The sequence below is a fragment of the Hyaena hyaena genome, unplaced genomic scaffold (assembly GCF_003009895.1).
Source record: "Hyaena hyaena isolate Hyena2069 unplaced genomic scaffold, ASM300989v1 scaffold_198, whole genome shotgun sequence".
NCBI lineage: Eukaryota > Metazoa > Chordata > Mammalia > Carnivora > Hyaenidae > Hyaena > Hyaena hyaena.
In genome coordinates this window covers 1,674,772-1,690,929 of record NW_024080829.1, presented here as the reverse complement: position 1 = coordinate 1,690,929, position 16,158 = coordinate 1,674,772, and the positions used below count along the sequence as shown (strand labels likewise).

At 36.9% G+C, this 16,158-nt stretch overlaps 1 protein-coding gene and 1 non-coding gene across 2 annotated transcripts in view; both read left to right on the top strand.

Moving 5' to 3' along the window:
* The window catches only part of KIAA1109 (KIAA1109 ortholog), a 211,584-nt gene extending 207,785 nt beyond the window's left edge, over positions 1-3,799 (top strand). The window contains exons 86-87 of the mRNA XM_039241608.1: positions 357-522; positions 3,105-3,799. Of these exons, the coding sequence (XP_039097539.1) occupies positions 357-522; positions 3,105-3,321 (383 nt within the window). The 3' untranslated portion in view covers positions 3,322-3,799. The remainder of the gene's footprint in view (positions 1-356; positions 523-3,104) is intronic.
* Positions 3,800-10,371: 6,572 nt separating this feature from the next.
* Positions 10,372-10,478, top strand: LOC120238045. The gene has a single exon (XR_005530126.1). It is a non-coding gene; the product is annotated as a U6 spliceosomal RNA (small nuclear RNA).
* The last annotated feature ends 5,680 nt before the right edge of the window (positions 10,479-16,158 follow it).

Sequence of the window (16,158 nt, the reverse complement as noted above, 5' to 3'; positions counted from 1 at the left end):
TTTTAATCTTGATGAGGTCCCAACAGTTTATTTTTGCTCTTGATTCCCTTGCTTTTGGGGATGTGTCAAGTAAGAAGTTGCTGCGGTGGAGGTCAAGGAGGTTGTTTCCTGCTTTCTCCTCTAGGGTGTTGATAGTTTCCTGTCTCACGTTCAGGTCCTTTATCCATTTTGAGTTGATTTTTGTGCATGGTGGTTTATGGCTTATTTTTAAATACTAGTTTCCAGAAATCTCATTAAATGAGGCTTTGGCAGTACATAAGTTAAAATGATAAATGGAGCCAATTATTCTATTCATAGGGTTATTTAAGATAAATTTATTATATACTTGAAATATTAATCTATGACTTTCATCATAGCCATTTTTCCACCTCGGATTTTATCTACTCGACCAGGACAAAAAAGTCCAATTATTATACATGATGACAATTCCTCTGACAAAGACAGAGAAGACAGCATCACTTATACTACTGTGGACTGGAGAGACTTTATGTGCAACACATGGCATCTAGAACCCACTCTTAGGTAAGTAGAGGGTGTATATATTTACCTAGATCCTACAGGATTATTATGAGAAAAAGGTTATAAATGATGTAGCAAGTTAAATACCATTTGCCAAAAAGTTTTTCAGAAGCTAGCTACTTATAACATCTCTAACGTCTGGCTATGTTTTCTGCTCCTTTCTGCTTTTTAAAGTGCTTCTAGTCAAGGCAAAAAAAGCACACTGTGAATAGCTCAGCATCCTCCACTGTGTGACATTCTGCCAGTTAATCACTAAAATATGAGAATAACTCTACTTCCACCACTGCTGTTATGTTTTTACCAGGATATTAATTTTAGGTGTTTGAGGTACCTACAGTAGACGTTTTTGTTACTTAGTTTGGGAAGATACAGTAGCAGCCACACCTCATCATTAAGGAATTATGACAATTTCTCACATATGTCATGACAATATAATAGAACCTACAGTATCATAGTTTTTCTGTCTGCATGCTAAGCAATTATAGAACCATCCTTGAAATGTTTAATGCTGTCAGATTCAGGTTCATTTACCAAGTCATATTCTAATACAATCAAGATGCCAATTACATCAACTTATTTTCGTATTAAATGTCAAAAGTAGGGGTGTCTGGGTGTCTCAATCGGTTGAGCTTCTGACTTTGGCTCAGGTCAAGATCTCATGGTTCATGGGTTCAAGCCCCACATCAGGCTCTGTGCTGACAGCTCAGAGCCTGGAGAGCCTGGAGCCTGCTTCAGATTCTATGTCTCTGTCTCTCTATCTGACCCTCCCCTGCTCACACTGTTTCTCTCTCTCTCTCTCTCTCTCAGAAATAAATAAAACAGTAAAATGTCAAAAGTATTTTCTAGTTTTAATTACATTTATAATGATTGCTATAGGTAATGGTACTTGCATTGTGTTTCCTTTTTTATGATTATCACTTATGACCTTCCTATCACTCTCCCCTTTCCGTCATCTGCTTTGTTAATCGAATTTTAACTGTCTCAATCATGGAATAATGGTATCAAAAAAAGTTCATTGTAAGAAAATTCTACCACAGTTTTCTGCATAATGATATAGATTTCATTTAGATAAGGTTAGACATATTTATGCCACAAAATAATTCCAAACTAACAAAATATCCATTATACAATAGACTCTTATAAAAACAAAGTGGTGACTTTGTGTTAATAATTTGTATTCAGTAAAATTTGGCATTAATATATACTCATATATTAATATATACTCATATACTCATGAAAAGTATTAACTGTCAGTGCTCGGGAACAAAATTAAATACTGCAGAGGTTCTAATGCAGAAAACTACTTAGAAAATTTGTTTTGTATTTGTAAATCTACAATGAAATTAAATATCTTTTAATATAAAATGAGCTTTAAAAAGTTAAATTTACCATAAATATGTGTAAACCTGGCTCTAAGTCCAAGTTTATAGATAGCATAGTAAGTAAATGATCTTGGCCAAAGGATCTAACCTATTTCAGCCTCAGTTGCTTCATATGAACAATTAGTAAACACTATTACCTACCTTATAGAGTTGTTAACAATGGTTAAATGAGTTAATTAAAGCAAAATGCTTATAACTATTAGAGTTTTAGCAGATCAATCCTTAACACTCTCCTTTTCCCTACCCAAGTTCAGAAGCTGCAAATCAAAAGCGCAGTTTTAATACTGATAAGGCTAATAACAGAGAATATGGTTTGGTTGTCTGGCAACAATGGCTTTATACTACAAACTCCAAGTTTGGACTTACCTACAGTGCCTTCGTGATGGAGAACTCAAGGTGGAGGCAAGGTGTACACCAGAGTTGTGCAGTTGGCAGCTCTGTGAACTCACCTAGCTACAGGCAGCCATAAACAGTCTTGGGCTAACCTATTTAGGGGCCTGTCCTTGAGAAACCTATTGCATGAAGGGACAGACCAAAATAAGTGGCTCTTAAGGTAGGGAAGAGAGCACTAAACTACACTATCCAGTTCCTCTGTCAACTTGCCAATCAGATAAATCATCAATAAGGGAGCAGAGAAAGGCCAGTAGTGTTTCACAATTGACTATTCCTCTATAAGGAAGGAAATACCAGGAATAAGAAAAAAGGGAAAAAATGTGTCCTTCAGACATGTTTAGCCCATAGCAAACAATAAATTAATTTTAGCCTCCCCCCCACCATATGCCACATATTTAACTCTCAGTTTTATTGAGATAAAATTGACAAAGCATGTAAGGTGCTTTAAGTGTACAGTGTCATAAATTTTACCTGTACACCGTGTAAAAGAATGCCTCCTATCAAGTTAACATCTTTTAGAATGAACCAGATGTTCTCTAAATGTTAAGTGACCCTGCAGCTTAAGAGGCCTAAATCTGAATGAAATTCACTTAGTCCACTGCTGTGTATATAGGCTTTCAAGGATACTTACAATCACATTTTTTGAAAGCTATTATAGTGAACCCAGGAACTGTAGCTTAGATTACTCAAATGCACCTACTGAGAATATTTTGTACTGAGCATATTATGGAGGTTTAGTGACGCTCTTGAATCTACCTTCAGGACTGTGAGGGCACTGTACTCCAAAATAACTATTATTTATAATTTTAGATTAATTTCTTGGACTGGAAGAAAGATTGATCCAGTAGGTGTTGATTATATTCTTCAAAAATTGGGCTTCCATCATGCCAGGACTACGATTCCTAAATGGCTTCAAAGAGGAGTCATGGACCCACTTGACAAGGTTCTCTCAGTTCTTATTAAAAAACTTGGTACTGCACTACAGGATGAAAAGGAAAAGAAAGGAAAAGACAAAGAAGAACACTAAAAAGTAACTCATCTGTGAACAAATTATGATTGTGTCCGTTAAGTTTTATTACACTGGAGTGTTTTTTCTTTTTGTATAGTAAAATTATTTCCAATATAACAAGATAATTCTAATTTTGTGGCCATTATATTGAAAGTTTGTAAGTTGATCTGTTTATTATAGTAACACCATTCTGTATACAGTGAAGTATTGCATGATGATGTAAATTTTGTGAAAAACTAGATTGAAATATATAAATCTGCTTGGTAGAGTTTATAATTGTATTATGTGCAATATGATTCCTCCATCTTTAAATATTTTCAGAGTAACTGTGAATTTCCTTTGTACTGGCCATAACTTTTAGGAAAAATCTTGCTGATAATGTGATTTTTTTTGGTCATTAATTGCTTTTTCTTTTTTTAAAATGCAGTCTTGTATAAATACCTATTTGTATATAGTTTGAGTAATTGTGATATGATTAAATACCACTAAAATATTGTTTGTAACTATTGTAATAAAGTCACAATAATTGGTTTCACTCTGGAGTTTTTGGGTCTTCTGATAGCTTATTTTTATAATTGATAGATGTCTATCCTGATTTCATAGAAAATGATTAATTCTTACTAAATGAAATCTTTATAAAGATTAGCTCAAGGAGGATGCAGTCAGGAAGAGGCACAGCAGAGGCTTCAGAAATATTAGATATTCTATATATTTATTTATTTATTCATTTTGAGAGCAAGGCACACACGTGGGAGCAGGGAAAGGGCAGAGAGAGAGGGAGAGAGAGAATCCTAAGCAGGCTCCATGCTGTCAGCACAGAGCCTGATGTGAGGCTCAGTCCCACAAACCGTAAGATCATGACCGGAATCAAAATTGAAAGTCAGATGCTCAACCAGCTGAGCCACCCAGGCATGCCTTATTATTCTGCTTCTTTCTATTTTTTTTTTTTTAAGTTTATTTATTTAAGAGAGAGAGAGAATCCCAAGCAGGCTCTGCCCTGTAAGCACAGAGCCTGACCTGGGGCTCAGTCCCACAAACCCATGAGATGTTGACCTGAACTGAAATCAAGAGTTGGATGTTTAGGGGCACCTGGGTGGCTCAATTGGTTAAACGTCCGACTTCTGCTCAGGTCATGATCTCACAGTTCGTGAGTTCGAGCCCCGCGTCAGGCTCTGTGCTGACAGCTAGTTCAGAGTCTGGAGGCTGTTTCGGATTCTGTATCTTCCTCTCTCTCTGACCCTACCCTGCTCACGCTGTCTGTCTCTCTCAGAAATAAATAAAACATAAAAAAAAATTAAAAAAAAAAAAAAAAAGAGTTGGATGTTTAACCAACCAAGCCACCCAGGTGCCCCTCTATTTCTTAAACTAGTGGTGAATACACAGCTGTTTGTTCTCAATACTGTATGTATAAATTTATATGTATCCTTTTTTAAAAAAAACTTTTTAACAATTTTTTTAACATTCATTTTTGAAAGAGAGAGCATTAGCTGGAGAGGGACAGACAACTGGAGGCACATAATCCAAAGCAGGCTCCAGGCTCTGAGCTGTCAGCACAGAGCCCATGGTGGGGCTCAAACTTAAAAACCTTGAGATAATGACCTGAACCAATGTTAGACGATTAATGGAGCCACGACATGCACCCTATAGGTATCCTTTTGTGTATATGAAGATATATATATATATATACACATATATATATAAAATATACACGTAGAAGTATAATAAGGTTTTTAAAAGACTAGAAAAATCTAAAGTAACATTCAAAAGTAGCTATAATCAATTATCATTATACCATTATGTTTTGGGGTTTTTTCCCCCCCACAACTCAGGTCTGAAATCTAGCCAAGATAGTACAGTCAGTTTAAAGGTTGGATAAAGAGTAAATCCTAGAGCTAGAAAACTGCTCAAAAAAAGCCCCTGATGCAGACTCTTGCATTAGGTAGGTAAGGAATTACCTCACAGATTAAAAAATAATAATAAATTACTGAAGAGCCAAGAGCATACACACATACACACACAAGTGTTGGTAGGGGAATTAAGAACTATCTACTGTCACACAGCAATTTAGTAACAACTAAAAGCCTAGTGTCTAGAGTCATAATTTCATATTCTTTCTGCTAGACCATCTTCGATCATCTGTCAGTTCTCTGCATCACCCCTACACTTGGGGGCTACATGTACATAATTTCTACTGGTCAGATTTACCAGAGAAGCAAATTCTATGTCTACTGTGGATCTAGTGTATAAGATAATAATACTGCCAGAAAGTTACTTCATAAAACAAAGCAACTAAAAATTAAAGAAATTAGTTCCTTACTTCTACTCCAGGTATTTATTCTCTGCTTCAAAGAAACAGTATGCTAGTTAAATATAAATGTTAAAATTTTCCCATGGCATTATATATTACTGAAATATGAGATTACTAAAAAATGAACTAAGTATAAACTTACTCATATTCTAGCACTGACTGGAATAATGTTTTACTGTGATAAAAACATGAAACCATAAAAATCCCGGAGGAGAACACAGGCAGTAACCTATTTGACATTGGCTATACCAACTTCTTTCTAGATATGCCTCTTGAGGCCAGGGAAACAACTACTGAGACTTCATTAAAATAAAAAGTTTCTGCACAGTGAAACAAAAGGCAACCTACGAAATGGGAGAAGATATTTGCAAATGACATATCTGATAAAGGGTTAGTACCCAAAATCTATAAAGGAACTTCTACAACTCAACACCCAAAAAACAATCCAATTAAAAAATGGGTAGAGCTCAATAGACATTTTTCCGAAGAAGATATACAGTTGGCCAACAGACACATGAAAAGATGCCCAACATCACTCATCATCAGGGAAATACAAATCAAAACTACAATGAGATATCATCTCACACCTGTCAGAAAGCTAAAATCAACAACACACAAAACAACAGGTGTTGGTGAGGATGTGGAAAAAAGGGAACCCTCTTGCACTGTTGGTAGGAATGCAAACTGGTACATTCACTCTAGAAAAAGCATGGAGTTTCCTCAAAAAGTTAAAAATAGAACTATCTTATGATCCAGCAATCTCCTAGGTATTCATCCAAAGAATACAAAAATACTAATTCAAAGGTATACATACACCCTGATGTTTACAGCAGCATTATCTACAAGAGCCAAATTACAGAAACAGCCATAAATTATTAGTCAAATTATGGAAACATATGCGGGGCTAGATCTCACAAATAGTGATATTACCTGAGCTTTAACTGAATGAGCTACTCAGGCACCCCAAGAGAAGGACTCTTAACTAAAGAGAACAAACATGGTTACCAGAGGGGAAGTGGGTAGGGGGCTTGGTGAAATAGGTGATGGGGATTAAGGAGTACTTGTGATGAGCAACAGGTGTTGTATGGAAGTGCTGAATCACCACATTGTACATACACCTGAAACTAATATTACACTGTATGTTAACTGGAATTTAAATCAGATCTTTAAAAAATTTTTTTTAAAAGAAGAGGGCAATTTAAATCTGTAACTTCAAAATTTCTGTGGCTCCACTGGACAAAGCTATGAAAAAACTATTTGTGTATTGGTGGTAGGAATGTAAATGGGAACAACCCTCATGGAGAAGAATTAGGCAACAGCTATGAAAATCACAAAGGCATATAATCTTTGCCTTCTGAATACAGTATGTACCTTAATGTGTGTGAATTACATAAGAATATTTTTTGCATTATTATTTGTAATAAGAGGTTAGAAACAATTCAAATATCCATTCAACAAAAGACAGGTTAAATAAAATATGGCAGACCCATTTGGTAGGATACTATGCAACTGTAAAAAAAAAAAATAAGGATGATGTTTGTCTAATATTCTTAAATGAAGAAAGCAAGATGCATCCAGCTATGTAGATTACAAAGTTTCTAGTCTATCAAAATTATTATCTTTTTCTATTCCAGAAAATCACATGATACATCCAGGTTTTCTATAAAATTCCAATAACATTTAACGAAATCTTTACAGCTGTGACTACAAACTATAGTAAAAAACAATTTTTTTATTTTTATTTTTTTAATATTTTTATTTATTTATAGGAGAGAGAGAGAGAGACAGCGTGAGCAGGGGAGGGTCAGAGAGAGAGGGAGACACAGACTCTGAAATAGGCTCCAGGCTCTGAGCTGGCAGTCAGCACAGAGCCTGACGCGGGGCTCGAACCCACGAACCGCGAGATCATGACCTAAGCAAAAGTCGGATGCTTAACCGACTAAGCCACCCAGGCTCCCCAAGAACAATTTTTTTAAATTACCAATGTGAAACACCAAATCTAAACATGAAGTACCAATCTAAACTACCAAAGTAATACATATAAAATACAGTAAGCTCTAATTTTTAATTATTAGAATCAATTTTATTATGAGACTGAAGTGTTTTCTACTGATTCCTAAAGAATTTCAAAATAACAGTAACAGAACAGTAACAATTCATGGAGTGGCTTCAGTCCATGGGCCACACAAAATAGAACTGCTTTACAAGTTTCTCCATCTTTATCATAGAATGGTGTCTTCTAAAGTTAACTGGAGTAAACCTGGTTACCTATGTATTATGATCATTTTCTTTGATAACTGACAATGCCGTACCCAGAATGCTTGTGCCCTCTGCGTGACAGCTAGATATTCATCTCCTTGTGTCACCAGCACATGTTCCAAAGTCCGTTGAGAATCTCTTTTGTTTTTCAATTCAGAATCTCAGGAGTATAGTATTCTTACCCAAAAGTGTTAAATGGCTAGGCAGAATAATAATAAAAATAATAAATTCAAGTTTTGTGAATTTTTATCTGCTTTAACCTGTGCAGGCCAGAGTCAAGCAACTCCAGGTCAGGAAAGGCTCTGAATTCAGTTTCAAAAAGCCTATAATGGTATGTAACAGACAAACACAAAAGCATACAAAACTATAAGCATTATCTCAGAAAGGGCAGGTTTGATTTCTGACCACCACAATATAGCAAGGATCGCAAAAAAGCAAGTTAAAAGTCTGGTTTCCCAGTGCATATAAAAATTATGTTTGCACTATTCTGTAGTATAGGAAGTGTGCAATAGCATTATGTCTAAAATATGAACAAACCTTAACAAGTTTTAATCTTTTTGGCTGGTGGGTCTTGCCTTGATGTTGATGGCTGCTGACTAATCATGGCAGTGGTGATTGAAGGTTGGGGTGGCTATGGCAATTTTTTTTTAATTGTGGCAGTTTCTTTAATAACACAACAATGAAGTTTGCCACATCGATTGACTCTTGTTTTCACAAATGATTTCTCTGTAGCACGCGATAATGTTTGGTAGCATTTTGCTTACTGCAAGAACTTAAGTTAAAACTGGTCGATCCTCTCAAATACTGACACTGTTTTACCAACAAAGTTTATGTAATAATCTAATTTAATTGCTGTCATTTCAGCAATCTTCACAGCATCTTCACCAAGAGTATATTCTTTCTCAAGAAACTACTTTCTTTCCTCATCCATAAGAAGAAATTCCTCATCCATTCAAGTTTTATAGTGAGACTGCAGCAATTCAGTCACATCTTCAGACTCTACTAATTCTAGTTCTCTTGCTATTTTCACCACTTCCATAGTTACTTTCTTCACTCAAGTCTTGAAACCCTGAAAGTCATGCATGAGAACTGAATGCAACTTCCTTCTTTACTGTTTCATTGAACATTAATTGACCATACACTTGTGGGTTCATTTCTGGGTTCTCTATTCTGTTGCATTGACCTATGTGTCTATTTTTGTGCCAGTACCATACTGTCTTGATGATTACAGCTTTGTAATTCAGCTTGAAGTTCAGAACTGTGATGCCTCAGCATTGGTTTTCCTTTTCAAAATTACTTTGCCTATTTGGGGTTTTTTCTGGTCCCATACAAGTTTTAGAATTCTCTTTAATAAGCTCGTTTTCCCTGGCTTTAATGTCCATTATGAGGAACTTCCATCAGAATAATAACCTCCTTTTTCTCCCAATACATTGTTTACTCCTTCCCAGAAGTTACTTAATCTGTGTTATGCTCTGGAGGCAAGAAAAAAAGCTTACCCGTTTCCTCTCTTTTCACCTATTAAAGTCAATCTGCCTGCAAGCATGCACTTCTGATTTCCTCTCTTGTGCATGCTGTAAGGGGCAAGGTGAATTTCTCCAGCTTCCATTGATAGAATAAGTTTGTGTATTTAGACAGTATTAGCAACCCCATTTGGCCACACAGCTGGGCTACACTTTACAATACAGATTCTTCAAGCAATAAAGCTTTTTTTAAACTTCCATATCTCTGATATCTGTGTCTCTCAATGAATTCCAGCCTTTGGAAAGGAGGAAGTAGATATTTAATAATCTTAAGCATCAAACATGAATAGTAATATGCTTTTGTCTAAATAATTATTCTTTACTATTATGGTTTTCTATTAACAGAATAAAAGTAAAACCTACCTTACAGTGAAAAAAAGTTGATGCCGATGGTTTTCACTAGTTTTATCACTCCCCACATGCAGCTATACTTGTAACAGTGAAATAGCTTACTAAAGATTCAGTAATTCCTTATTTTGAGGAAGATATGGCTGGGATGCTGCCCTATAGGAAGCAGCAGATGTTCTAAACTGGTGATCATAACTCACAAGATATCTCTCACAAACAGAATACATGGGTCCAGTAACTGAGGGTTAAAAGAGGAAGTATCACCTCTCACTATTATACATAACAAGCTCCTTCAAAATTTATGCTTTCTGTCCAATTCTGTGTCAAGAGCTCTTACTATCCAAGGGTTTAATTTTTCCACTAGAAACAGTGTTTTTATTAAATTAGAATCTGAGGCTGCCTCCCAGTTACTTGGATTTGCAGGTATGAACTGGCTGAAGTAATAAAAAGGTGTGGCTATAGTGACTAATTCTAATCCCTGGGGAAAATAGAGTTGCTGCTACACAATGGAGGCAAAGAGGATTGGAGATGACGCCAACGGAAAAAGTCTCTTGGTGCCCCTAACTTAGTTTCAGAGTAAAGCAACTTTACACATTTCCATTAGTGCTCAGATCTCTCATATACAAAAATCAGGTGCTTGCTTTGGCAGCACATATACTAAAATTGGAACGATAAAGAGAAGATTAGCATGGCCCCTGTGCAAGGATAACATGCAAATTCGTGAAGTGTTCCATATTTTTGCACATGGGGGAGAGTCCAAAATACCACTAAGAGTAGGGAAATAAGATAAAAGTCTCAACAAGAGAGACCAAGAGACACCATTCAAAGAACAGTTCCTGAATGGAGAGGCCCTAGACAGTCAAAGAGCCTTCTTTAATACAGCAGTACTCACAGGTACAAAGTGCATAACAAGCTTTTATAACTAACAAGAGACAGAAAGCTAGCCACAATGATGAAATGAAAGAACCTTCCTCTAAAGAAATTCCAGGAGGAAATGACAGCTAAAGAACTGCTCAAAACAGATATAAACAACATAACTGAACAAAATTTAGAACAATAGTCATAAAATTAATCACTGGGATTGAAAAAGGCATGGAAGACATCAGAGAAACTATAGCTATAAAGACTATGGAGCTTAAAAATAGTTGTGATGAATTTAAAAAGTGCTATAAATGAGGTGCATAATAAAATGGAGGCATCCAATGCAAAGATTGAAGAGGCAGAGAAGAGAATAGGTGAATTAGAAGACACAATTATAGGGGCTCCTGGGTGGCTCATTCAGTTAAGCATCGGACTATGGCTCACGTCATGATCTCACGGTTCATGGGTTCAAGCCTCGTGTCAGGATCTGTGCTGATAGCTAGCTCGGAGCCTGGAGCCTGCTTCAGATTCTGTATCTCCCTCTCTCTGACCCTCCCCTGCTCATTCTCTCTCTCTCTCTCCCTCTCTCTCTCTCTCTTCCTCCCCTCTCAGAAACAAATAAAAACATTTAAAAAAAAAGAAGACACAATTATAGAAAAAGAGGAAGCTGAGAAAAAGAGAGAAAAACTGATCCAGGAACATGAAAGGAGAGTTCAAGAGCTAGGTCATACAATCAAAAGAACAATATCCATATCATAGGAATTCCAGGAGAGGAAGAAAGAGGAAAAGGCACTGAAGGAGTCCTTGAACAAATTATAGCAGAGAACTTCCCTAATCTGGAGAAGGAAAGAAACATTGAAATCCAAGAGGCAAGGAGAACTTCCCTCAGATGTAACTTGAATCGATCTTCTATACAACATATCATAGTGAAACTGGCAAAATAGAGAAGAACAAAGAGAGAAGTTAGAAAGCAGCTAGGGAGAAAAGGGCCCTAACATACAAAGGGAAACCTATCAGAGTGGTTACAGACCTATCTACTGATACTTGGCAGGCCAGAAATGAATGGCAGGATATCTTCAATGTGATGAACAGAAAAAATAGGGAGCCAAGAACCCTCTATCCAGCAAGCTTATCATTCAGAATAGGAGAGATAAAAGTCTTCCCAAATAAACATAAATTGAAAGAATTTGTCACCACTAAACCAGCCATACAAGAAATCCTAAGGGGAACTCTATGAGGGAAATGTTTCAAGGAACTCAAGGTACCCGAGACACCACCACAAGCATGAATCCTACAAAGAACACAATGACTCTAAACCCATATTTTCAATAATAACACTGAATGTAAATGGGCTGAATGCTCCAATCAAAAGACATAGGGTAGCAGAATGGATAAAAACATAAACTCCATCTACTTGCTCTCTACAAGAAACTCATTTTAGACCTGAGGACAACTTCAGATTGAAAGTAAGGGGATGGAGAAATATCTATCATGCTATTGGAAGTCAAAAGAAAGCTGGAGTAGCTATACTTATCTCAGACAAACTGGGCGTTAAAGTAAAGGCAGTAACAAGGGATGAAGAAGCGCATTATATAACAATTACAGGGTCTATCCATCAGGAAGAACTAACAATTATAAATGTCTACACACCGAATATGGGAGCACCCAAATACATAAAACAATCAAAAACAGAAACAATCTTATGGGCAAGAATGTGCTAATAGCAGGGGACTTTAATACTCCACTTACAGCAAAGGACAGATCAACTAGAAAGAAAATCACTAATGAAACAATGGACTTGAATGACACATTGGACCAGATGGATCTGACAGATATATTTAGAACTCTACATCCTGAGGCCATGGAATTCACTTTCTTCTCAAGTGCACATGGCACATTCTCCAAGATAGATCACATACTGGGACATAAAGCAGCCCTCAATAAATGTAAAAGAATTAAGATCATACCATGCACACGTTCAGATCACAATGCTATGAAACTTGAAATCAATCAAAGGAAAAAGTCTGGAAAACCTCCAAAAACATGGAGGTTAAAGAGCACCCTACTAAAGAATGAATGGGCCAATCAGGCAATTAGAGAAGAAATTAAAAAGTATATGGAAACAAATGAAAGTGAAAATGCAACAATTCAAACTCTATGGGATGCAGCAAAGGCAGTCCTAAGAGGAAAATACATTGCACTCCAGGACTGTTTCAAGAAATTAGAAAAGGCACAAATACAAAAGATAACATTACATGTAAGGAACTAGAAGGAGAGCATCAAGAGCACCAGAAACCCAGTAGGAGAAGAGAAATAATAAAAATCAGGGCAGAAATAAACAATATAGAATCCAAAAAACAGTTGAACAGATCAATAAAACAAAGAGTTGACTTTTTGAATAAATAAACAAAATTGACAAACCTCTAGTCAGGCTTCTCAAAAAGAAAAGAGTGAGCACCCAAATAGACAAAATCATGAATGAAAAGGGACTTATTACAACCAATCCCTCAGATATACAAGCAATTATCAGGGAATACTATAAAAAATTATATGCCAACAAACTGGACAACCTAGAATAAATGGACAAATTCCTAAACACACACTTACTACCAAAATTCACATGGGAAGAGATAGAAAATCTGAACAGACCCATGACCAGTGAAGAAATTGAATCAGTTATCAAAAAATCTCCCAAAAAATAAAAGCCTTGGTCCAGATGGCTTCCCTGGAGAATTCTATCAGACATTTAAATCAGTTAATACCCATTCTTCTCAATCTATTCCAAAAAACAGAAATGGAATGAAAACTTCTGGACTCATTCTATGAAGCCAGCATCACTTTGATTCTCACGCCAGACAGAGACCCAGCAAAACAGAGAGAGAGAGAGAGAGAGAGGGAACTACAGGCCAAAATCCTTGATGAATACAAATGCAAAAATCCTCAACAAGATACTTGGAAATCAAATTCAACAGCACATAAAAAGAATTATCCACCATGATCAAGTGGGATTCATTCCTGGGTTACAGGGCTGTTTCAATATTCGCAAATCAATCAATGTGATTCATCACATCAACAAAAGAAAAGATAAAAACCCTATGATCCTGTCGATAGATGCAGAAAAAGCATTTGACAGAATACAGCATCCCTTCTTGATAAAGATCCTCGAGAAAATCGGGATAGAAGGAACCTACTTAAACATTATAAAAGCCATTTATGAGAAGCCCTCAGCTAACATCATCCTCAATAGGGAAAAACTGAGAGCTTTAGCTTTCCCCTTAAATCAGGAACACGACAGGGATGTCCACTCTCACCACTGTTGTTTAACATAGTGCTGGAAGTCCTAGCATCAGCCATCAGACAACAAAAGGAAATCAAAGGCATCAGAATTGGCAAAGAGGAAGTCAAACTTTCACTCTTCACAGATGACATGATGCTCTACATCGAAAACCTGACAGACTCCACCAGAAGCCTACTAGAACTGATCCAAGAATTCAGCCAAGTTGCAGGGTACAAAATCAACGTACAGAAATCGGTTGCATTTTTATACACCAATAATGAAGCAACAGAAAGAGAAATCAAGAAACTAATCCCATTCACAATTGCACAAAAAAACATAAAATACCTATGAATAAACCTAACCAAGGATACAGGAGATCTGTATAATGAAAACTATAGAAAACTTATGAAGGAAATTGAACAAGACACAAAGAAACGTAAAAACATTCCATGCCCATGGATCGGAAGAATATTGTTAAAATGTCACTACTACCCTAAGCAATCTACACATTCAATAAAATCCCAATCAAAATTTCACCAGCATGCTTCTCAAAGCTAGAACAAACTATCCTAAAATTTGTATGGAACCACAAAAGACCCTGAATAGTCAAAGTCGTATTGAAGAAAACCAAAAGGGGAAGCATCACCATCCCAGACTTTAGCCACTACTACAAAGCTGTTATCGTCAAGACAGTAGGGTATTGGCACAAAAACAGACACATAGACCAATGGAATAGAATTGAGAACCCAGAATTGAACCCAAAGATGTATGGCCAACTAATCAATCTTTGACAAAGCAGGAAAGAGTATCCAATGGAAAAAAGGCAGCCTCTTTAACAGATGGTGCTGGGAGAACTAGACAGCAATGTGTGGAAGAATGAAACTAGATCACTTTCTCACACCATACACAAAAATAAGCTCAAAATGGACGAAGGACCTGAATGTGAGACCAGGAAACCATCAAAACCCTAAAGGAGAAAACAGGAAACAACCTCCTTTACCTCAACCACAGCAATTTCTTGACACATCCCCAAAGGCAAGGGAATCAAGAGCAAAAATGAACTATTGGTACCTAATCAAGATAAAAAGCTTCTGCACGGCAACGGAAACAATAAAACTAATAGGCAACTGACGGAATGGGAAAAAATAGTTGCAAATGACATCAAATAAAGAGGTAGTATCCAAAATCTATAAGGAACTCACCAAACTCCACACCCGAAAAACAATAATCCAGTGAAGAAATGGGCAGAAGACATGAACAGACACTTCTCCAAAGAGGACATCCAGATGGCCAACAAACACATGAAACGATGCTCAGCATCCCTCCTCATCAGGGAAATACAAATCAAAACCCACTGAGATACCACCTCATGCAAATCAGAGGACTCTAGATGCTGGCGAGGATGTGGAGAAATGGGAACTCTCCTACACTGTTGGTGGGAATGTAAACTGGTGCAGCCCCTCTGGAAAACAGTGTGGAGGTTCCTCAAAAAATTAACAATAGAACTCCCTATGACCCAGAATAGCACTGCTAGGAATTTACCCAAGAGATACAGGCGTGCTGATGCATACAGTCACGTGTACCCCAATGTTCACAGCAGCACTCTCAACAATAGCAAAATCATGGAAAGAGCCTAAGTGTCCATCAACTGACGAATAGATCAAGAAGATATGGTTTATCTATACAATGGAATACTACATGGTAATGAGAAAGAATGAAACCTGGCCATGTGTAGCATCATGGATGGAACTTGAGGGTATTATGCTGCGTGACATAAGTCAGGCAGAAAAGGACAGATACCATATGTTTGCACATATAGGAGGATTTGGAGGAACTTATCGGAGGACCATGGCGGGGAAAAGGGGAAAAATAGTTGAGGAGAGGGAGGGAGGCAAACCATGAAAGACTCTTGTATGCTGAGAACAAATTGACGGCTGATGGGGGCGGGGGTGAGACGGGAAGCAAGGTGATGAGCATGGAGGAGGGCACTTGTTGGGATGAGCACTGGGTGTTATATGGAAACCAATTTGACAAACTATTTAAAAAAAAGAAAAGTCAGATTATGTTGGAAGGTATTCTCAATGGGTCTCCCACATTTCTGTGTGCTTTGCAAGCACATCTAAGTGCTCTATCTTTAGGACTATATTTTCGAGGATATTTGTATACCAAAGAACCTTCAAAAAAGAGAGTATTTATCTCAGTGCAAGGCTATATTTGCTTACAGCCCTGGAAGATATAGTGGCTCCTCTGCCCATTATAAAAAATTACATTTCCCTTAGCTC